Genomic DNA, 8,941 nt, shown 5'->3' with positions numbered 1-8,941 from the left:
CCAGGCTGCTGACACAAGGCTCTGGCTTCGTGGTTGATCTTCCACAGAGAACCACTGAGGTCCCTTGGCAAACCCTGTGAGGTATTCCTGCTCCTTAAGAATATTATGAGTTCTATCCCACAGTGTTTTCAGCTTCTTGGAGAAAGCCCTCTTGGTCCCTTTTTTCAACAATGGCAGCCACTATTCTGTCCGCGTACCAAGCCCAGGTATCCAGGGAGAAGGACAAATGTGCTTCAGAGATGGTTTTGGCAATACTCATTGATTGCTGTCCGTGCTCATAAAATACAGTGCTTAATCATCATAGCAATCGAGGTGGCCAATTTGAAAAATAATTACTGACTTCTTTGAGATTACTTTGGCTCCTAATTAAAATCTCAAGACTGGGATATTAAAGGTGCATTGTCAATACAACGTCCTGGATGCACCCGGCTAACCTCATTTGGGAAGGCAAAATTGATTAGTTTGTGTTTTAACACCCAGCTGTTATCCTAAAGAAAGAAATCATCTACAAATCGGCCATGCACATGATCTCTAACTTGGCCAGAGCAACTGAGGAAATATAAAGGAAATGGAGAGTGGTTTGTTTTTGCAGAACTCCGTCAGCTTCCATTACAAGCCGCTCATTAAACGGCACTCCCGTGTCCCTGTCAGACATCACTCAGAAGTTCTTGTTTACCCGTGGAGGCAGAACAGGAAGCAAGTGAGTCCCCTCCATACCCCAGAGCTCTCAATTCATTCTGGAGCCTCATTTGCCGTTAACACCTTTCCCAGTTAGTGATTCTAGGTGAAAAACCTGGCACCAGATCTGAGCAGTTGGGTGTTTCTATTCCCATTCCAGCTGGCTGCATGCCTTGCTAGCTTCCTCCTTTCTTTTTTTTTTTTCACATCTTCCCATTTTTCAATTCCATTTGAAAAATGTGTTTCATGTGTTTGCTGAGCACGATGGATTTCACATCTTCCCATTTTTCAATTCCATTTGAAAAATGTGTTTCATGTGTTTGCTGAGCACGATGGAAGTCAGGATAATCGATTCCAGACTTTGCTATAGTAACACACCCTGAGATTCCAGTGGTTTAGCACAACAGAAGTTTATTTCTCACTCTCACAAAGCGTGATGTGAGTTGACAGGGGCTCTCTTCCAATCAGTGATTCAGGGATCTAGGATTCTTCCATCTTAGGGTGATATATCTTAACAGGAGGCTTTAACATTCTCTGTTCTCTGAGGCAGGAGAAGAGAAAAAGGGAGAATCTGCTTTTGAAAGACAGCCAAGAAAGGATACATTTCTTGTCGCTGCCTGGGAGCCACAAGTGGTCTCATGACCCCAGCCCAGTTACAAGGGATGCTGGGAGATGTAGAGGAGTGCAGAGTGCGTGGAGTGTTTGTTGAGTGCTACTGTCTCTGCTACAGTGCTTTGGGTGCAGCATGCACTGAGCCGATGCGTTTAGAGTCCTCCTACAAAGGAGTGTAAGGCATGGTGCCTGCTCTTGGGGAGATCACAGTACAATTTCATGAGGGAGACCAACCCATAATGGTAATGAATTATCAGCCCGGGTTGCTAAGCACAATAAGAGAAGTAGAAAGAAAGCTCATGATAATCAGGTGGAGGTGATTGACAGCCTGAGCTGGGGAAAAAGGGTGAAACAAATGGAATATTTATAGGAAGATGTGATGCATATCCTTAGTTTTTTGGGGGAAAAGAGTGTTCTCCCAATGGACGTGTGGGGAAAGGCATCCAGGGGGAGGGTCCAGCACGTGTCTGTGTAACCTTTGACCCACCTAGGAGCTACTTGCACATTTCATCACTGATTAAATTCTCTCCCCCTTTCTGAGCATAGTATTGAGGGCCTGAAAGGAAAGTCTTCCCTTGCTAAGGTCTTACTACCAAAAAATAAACCACAAATCCTTGATGTGGCATTTGGCCGGTGTTAAGGNGTGTTTCTATTCCCATTCCAGCTGGCTGCATGCCTTGCTAGCTTCCTCCTTTCTTTTTTTTTCATATCTTCCCATTTTTCAATTCCATTTGAAAAATGTGTTTCATGTGTTTGCTGAGCACGATGGAAGTCAGGATAATCGATTCCAGACTTTGCTATAGTAACACACCCTGAGATTCCAGTGGTTTAGCACAACAGAAGTTTATTTCTCACTCTCACAAAGCGTGATGTGAGTTGACAGGGGCTCTCTTCCAATCAGTGATTCAGGGATCTAGGATTCTTCCATCTTAGGGTGATATATCTTAACAGGAGGCTTTAACATTCTCTGTTCTCTGAGGCAGGAGAAGAGAAAAAGGGAGAATCTGCTTTTGAAAGACAGCCAAGAAAGGATACATTTCTTGTCGCTGCCTGGGAGCCACAAGTGGTCTCATGACCCCAGCCCAGTTACAAGGGATGCTGGGAGATGTAGAGGAGTGCAGAGTGCGTGGAGTGTTTGTTGAGTGCTACTGTCTCTGCCACAGTGCTTTGGGTGCAGCATGCCCTGAGCTGATGTGTTTAGAGTCCTCCTACAAAGGAGTGTAAGGCATGGTGCCTGCTCTTGGGGAGATCACAGTACAATTTCATGAGGGAGACCAACCCATAGTGGTAATGAATTATCAGCCCGGGTTGCTAAGCACAATAAGAGAAGTAGAAAGAAAGCTCATGATAATCAGGTGGAGGTGATTGACAGCCTGAGCTGGGGGAAAAAGGGTGAAACAAATGGAATATTTATAGGAAGATGTGATGCATATACTTAGTTTTTTGGGGGAAAAGAGTGTCTCCCAATGGACGTGTGGGGAAAGGCATCCAGGGGGAGGGTCCAGCACGTGTCTGTGTAANTCTCCCAATGGACGTGTGGGGAAAGGCATCCAGGGGGAGGGTCCAGCACGTGTCTGTGTAACCTTTGACCCACCTAGGAGCTACTTGCACATTTCATCACTGATTAAATTCTCTCCCCCTTTCTGAGCATAGTATTGAGGGCCTGAAAGGAAAGTCTTCCCTTGCTAAGGTCTTACTACCAAAAAATAAACCACAAATCCTTGATGTGGCATTTGGCCGGTGTTAAGGCTTGCATTTGCTCAGGGAGTGTCTCATGCGGGGACACTGCCGGTGTCTTGAGTGTGCCTGGACAGCATTGGCTGCAGCTGCAGCACACTCCCAGCCCTGACCCTCCCAGATTGCCATGGGATGAAAAACAACCAAAAACCAGGAGTCAGGAAGCCTACATCTCATCTGAGCTCTATATAACCAGCTGTGTGGGAAACTGGCCTCTTCTCAGACAAGTCACCCTGGACTTCCACATTTTCCTTTGTAGACTGAAAGAAGGGGGCGAATTCAATCCAGGAGCCCCATGGATTAACACAGACATGGTCTGTTTGACTCACCCAATAGGGCCTCTCATTATGTTTTTAAATTTCTTTTAATCAGCCAACATTTAAAAATTGGAGAACTTGTATGAAAATCCAGATTTCTGACACTCTTAGAAAAAAATCAGAACATCTGGCACCACCACAGTAGACAACAATAAGACTGGCTACCCCTTGAGAAGCCACAGTCCCCGCCACTCCCTATTGCCTGAGCCACTGAGGCCATGTGTGGTTTTCCTTACATGTCACCCAGATCCCACCTCACTGAGTTACATCCCCAGGCCACTGAGCTAGATAAGTTCTCCAGTCCCAATCATGTTTAAAACTCTGGCTATTCCTGACACTGACTCTTTTCTTCTTTTTTTCTCTAAATATATCTTATTCCTGGGTTCTTTTGGCAGAACTACCTACTAGTCAGAGCAAGAGTTCTTAGCCTTGGTGGCACATTTAAATTACTGGGGGAAGTTGTAAAAATCTCAGTGTCTGGGTCGCATCAGAGTGGGATCCAGGCGATTCCAGTGGGCAGCCTCAGTTGAGAAGCTCTGCATTAGAGCTGCAAATGCAATGCACTAGCTTGCGGGGGTGAGCTCCCCATTACTGGACAAGGTTAAGTCAAGGTGGATGAGCACTTGCAAGGATGTGTGGGAGGATCCAAACATNTTTTTACAGGTACTGGCTGACCAACAAAGTCCACATCAAAAGACCCACCACTGGCCTCCTGATGTACACCCTGGCCACGCGATTCTGCAACCAGATCTACCTCTATGGCTTCTGGCCCTTCCCGCTGGATCAGAACCAGAACCCGGTCAAGTACCACTATTACGACAGCCTCAAGTATGGCTACACCTCCCAGGCCAGCCCCCACACCATGCCTCTGGAATTCAAGGCCCTCAAGAGTCTGCATGAGCAGGGGGCTTTGAAACTGACTGTCGGCCAGTGTGACGGGGCCACGTAAGGGGGGCATCCTGGGGGACTCAGAGGCTCACATTTTCTGCCAGCTCCACCACAGGCAGATGGGAGTCAGGGCGGCACAAACAATAGAACAAGCAGGCTAGTGGTTTTCTTTGTTAAAGTGTAAAACAGTGACCAGAATATATATATCTGTACCTGCATATATATATTGACCTGAGTATTTATAACTGTGTGGTGTTCATCTAGCATTAGGCAGATAAGCCACAGGAAGAAGGTGTGGGGAACCCACCTGATTCAGACTGAGACTCAGTCTATCTTCGGGGGCAGAAGGACTTGACATGAAAAGAAGCCAGTCCCCTGACTTTGAACGACAAACTGCCTCCTGGGTTGGAGGGATCTTTGGGCTCGTGGATGAATGAAGAGCCACCTGTTGTCAGCTGCCCTGAGCCTCTGGGATGTGTGGATTCTGGGGGACCCAAGACCCAGAGGGATGGCATGACCCCGTCTGTAGCGGTGCCATTCATGGAGAAGGAGGTGGGAGAGTCCAACCGGGCAAAGGAGCACCAGGAAACCAAGCAGCAGAGGCCACCGCAGAACCAACGGCCTTGTTTTACAAATTTGGAGTTTGACTACCTGAGGAACAAACCACAGTTGACCCACGTGTCCCAGACAGGCCTCCACAGCTATGGAGAGAAGGCTGGAGGGTCACCACAGACAGTTCACATTTCGGTGTAGCAAGACCACCGAGAGCTTCGGGTGGAGCAGCAGATGGCACGGAAGAGGTGGGGTGTTCCAAATCGTGTTTCCAAAGAATCCAGACCTCCTGCTAAAGGCCCGCTCCACCCCAGAATAAGGCAGAAGAGTGTCCAAAATGTGGTGGCTGTGCCAGGTGATCTTTAAAGCAGCTTGAGTCCCCCGAGGGGGAAGAAACCCTGGGATTTCACCCCCAGGGCTGGTCTCCATTCTACCCTGTTAGAATGTTATGTGAGGGGCTCTACTGTCCCCTTCTGCCACCAGGGAAGCCACAGTAAAGTGTGAAAGGGCACTTTTAAGATAAATGTCATCCTTCTTACATATATAAGATTGCTTTTTGGGGTGCCTCACAGAGCCCTGGAGTGTGAGACCTGAAAGAATAAGCGTCTAGCTCCATGTCTCTGCAGCCAGTCTCTCTGTTTGCTTTCTGCATCCTGCATTCTGTGGGGTTCTGCAGCCAGACTGCTGTGTCAATGTCACTTTCTTGTCACTTTCCTATCCTGATGGTCACACTAGCCTGCACCATGCTCCAACACTGAGGTTTTCAATTCCGCAGGGAGAGATTCCAACGTCCACCCCACACCTACCTCCATCTTCCCACAGAGGCAATGACTTTAGAATTTTGCAAAATCCTTTTTTTCTCTATTAAGATTTATATTTCAGACTTAAAAAAAAAACAAAACAAAAAATCTCAAAGCCAAATGCAGTTCCAAATACTGGACATAATCTCCCGGGGATATCTGGGCTCGATGCCAATAACTTAGGGGCTGGAACCACAGGTCACACATAAAGAAGCATTAGCCTTGACCTGTTAGAAGTATTCCCTCGCCTGATAAATAACAGCGTTTTAAAACATATTTGGAAGATAAGTAAAAAAACATTATCTTGAAGGTGAAGGTTAAGTTAAGAAAATTAGTTGCGATACGCTCCTAAGCACATGAGACTGGACGTCATTAATTGGTGGCAGCTCAGAACAGGACATCTGCTCTAAATGAACGGCTGGCAGGAAGCAAGCCGAGGGGCTGGAGGGACACCCAGAACCATGACCCGCCCCCAGTGCCGCTCCAGCCCCAAACCGTGATTACCACGACACATCTCTGCACTTCTTCCCTTGTGGCTCTGCTTGCTGTTGCTTGAGGTCTGAGATGTGGGATTTGCATTATAAAATGAATATTTAAAAAAGCAACAGCCCTCACCAGGCTCTGTGGGAACTGAGTGGTTTGGACCCTCATGAGCAGTGGAAATAATTAGTATCATATTTGACACGTCTCCAGAGCCTTTCATCTTGAGGATCTCAAAGGCCCTAGAAGACTTTTAACTTCTAAAGCTTGCAGTGCCCAGGGGAGCAGGTAGAATGATCAGTAGGGCCTCAGTGGATGATTCGAGAACGTTCCATGGTGAGTCCTGAGGGGAGCCCAGATGTCAGGTCCTGGAGTCGTCCCCAAGCTCTGTCCGCCAGGCCAGCACCCCGTCCCTGCAGGGGAACCAGGGCCAGAATCTTTGGCAAGCAGGGTTTTGTTGCTCTTTTTCTGTCCTGTCTTAGTCTTGGTTCCTTAAACTGTTAAACCGATGGGAGTTGGAGCAGAAGGAGCGCTACGCCTGCCTCTGGGTTCTCTCCAGACAAAGGCTGGAGGCCCGAGGACCACCAGCATGTGCACCATTCCCCTACTCAGTGAGTCCTGCACTGCCTAGATGCTTTGGCTGTGTGACGGCAGCAGCCCAGGGCCTTGGCTCTCCCTCGGTCCTTGTCCTTCTCCGTCTGGACACAGTGGTCCTTCCCTGCCCAGTTAGGGCTCAATTTGAGTGAGGTTCCACCACTGTGTCTGGCACAGGCCAGTTAGCCTGGGGTGGCCCCAGGAAGTCACAGCCTGTCCCCATCACCTTGACCTGCTGCCTCGTAACTCTGGCGGTGACAGGAATCATAAGGATGGGTCAGCCAGCCTCAGCCGGCCTTCGCTGCTCATAGGTGACCCCTTCAGTCACCTGCTGACCATCAGTCAGACTCCCCAGCCACCCTGCAGCCCTTCAGACCTTCTCTATCTGCCTCAAGCCCCCAATGGACCCACTGTCCCTCTCCCCCTCCACTGAAGAGATGGAACCGTCTGAAATGAGATCCCTCAGAACCTCATCACTCCCTCCCTTTCCTCCTCCTTCCTCCCATTTCTGAGGAAGCAACGTCCCTCCTCTTGCCAGTGACATTTTCTCCTGTGCCCTCAGCCACTCTCCTGCCACCTCTGTCCTTTCTGTCCACCAACACACTCATCCCACCCATCCCGGCTCCTGCAGCCTCTTCCCTCACCTCCCTTCACCACCAGGCCTGGGCAGGGTGTCGGACCTCCTGCTGTCCCCTGTCCTGGCCGCCCTGAGCTTCCATGTCTAGCCCACTCCAGTACCAGCCTCTCAGCGCCCTCCATGCCCCCAAGTCAAGAGGCCCCTTCTTTACATCACTTGGCTCTACAGTGACCACCTCTGGACGTGCCCTGGCCCCTTGGCACCCAGGATGCCACATTCTGGTGGTTTTTCTCCTCCCTTCCCAGCCCCTCTGGCCACTTATTTATATATTTATTTATGTATTTATGATTTATTTATTGACACCCCTACCTTGATCTGAAAAGGTGTCAAGGCTGACCCGACCATTAATTCCCTCTCTCCTCCTTGCCCCCCAGAGTAGACGTCCCTTACACGGGCATCCTTCCCTGCACCCCTTTCCATACTCTCCATCCGCAGCCTCCTGCCCTCCTTTGGGTCCAGCGTCACTCTCTGCGAGCGCCATTGCCTCCTCTCTGCAGCCCATCTCCCAGGCTCCACGCGCGGGTTGCACACCGCTTGCTGGACACCCACCCTGCCTGCTCCGGCAGCAGCGCCATCAACTCAACACGCTGACGCCGAGAGAACCCTGTCTCCCTTCCCCCACGACCCCTCCTATTTCTGTTGGAAGACCCGTGACCCTCTCAACTGCCTAGTCTGAGACCCTAACGTCATCTTCGACTCTTCTCCCACATACTGCTCACTGTCCCCTCCCACTAGCACTGACCGCGCCTCTGCTTGTCACTCGCAGCCTCTCGGCAGCAGTCTCCTGTCCCGGGTCTCCTCCGCGCATACTTACACGTTCTCCAGGCCACCCTGAACACGCTCGGAGACTCTCTCTCCAGCTGTTCACAGACCTGTAAAAGTTCCTCTCACTCACGAACCAATGCACAAGTCTTTACCCTGACAGTACAGATCACCCAGTAATGTCCCGTTCTTCCTTCACACACTATCCCGGTCACCCCCGAGCAGGTGTTGTCCTTGGGAGGGGCACCCGCATTTCCCTGTCTCTGTGCCTTTGGTCTGCTGTTCTCCTCCCTGGAATCCTCTCTTCTGTTTCCTTCAGGGCCTGTGCAGAAACCACGTCTTTCATGAAGCCCTCCCTGGTCTACCACCCCCTGGGAGCGCCCCCCCACTGAGCCACCGTAGCACTTTATATGTACCTTTCTCATGGCACGTGCCATATTCTGCCTTGTATTATAGTTCCTCGTGCACCTGTCCTATGACCATTCTTAGACTGTAAGCTCGCCAAGGGCAGGGACCGTCTTACCCATCTGCATCCATTGCAGCACTAGGCGTGGTGCGTAGCACACAGCAGTCGCTCAATAAATGTTTGTTGGATTAAATTCTTAACGCCTGTAGAGGACTTTATAACTAATGAAGTCATTTTGCATCTATAATGTCAAAAGAACCTCCAAACAGTTCCATGGGTTGGGCCAAAGCAGAAATCATTATCCCCATTCTATAGGTCATAAAACTGAGGCAAAAACCTGCATGAAGGCTCATTGCTCATGGGGAGGATTTTCACCTTGGTCTTCTCATCCTCAATCCAGAGCTTTTTCTGTTAATCCTGTGGTTGGGTCACTGTAAACTGAAATCTAACCCTAAGCACTGGCTTGGCTGCCACGAGT

The 8,941-nt window shown here is 49.5% G+C and overlaps 1 protein-coding gene across 1 annotated transcript in view; it reads left to right on the top strand.

Moving 5' to 3' along the window:
* The window catches only part of ST8SIA2 (ST8 alpha-N-acetyl-neuraminide alpha-2,8-sialyltransferase 2), a 41,025-nt gene extending 36,732 nt beyond the window's left edge, over window positions 1-4,293 (top strand). The window contains exon 6 of the mRNA XM_008591244.1: window positions 4,008-4,293. Within this exon, the coding sequence (XP_008589466.1) occupies window positions 4,008-4,293 (286 nt within the window). The remainder of the gene's footprint in view (window positions 1-4,007) is intronic.
* Window positions 4,294-8,941: the final 4,648 nt, after the last annotated feature.

Source organism: Galeopterus variegatus, unplaced genomic scaffold (genome assembly GCF_000696425.1).
Source record: "Galeopterus variegatus unplaced genomic scaffold, G_variegatus-3.0.2 Scaffold6782, whole genome shotgun sequence".
NCBI lineage: Eukaryota > Metazoa > Chordata > Mammalia > Dermoptera > Cynocephalidae > Galeopterus > Galeopterus variegatus.
This window is presented reverse-complemented; position numbering and strand designations above follow the sequence as displayed.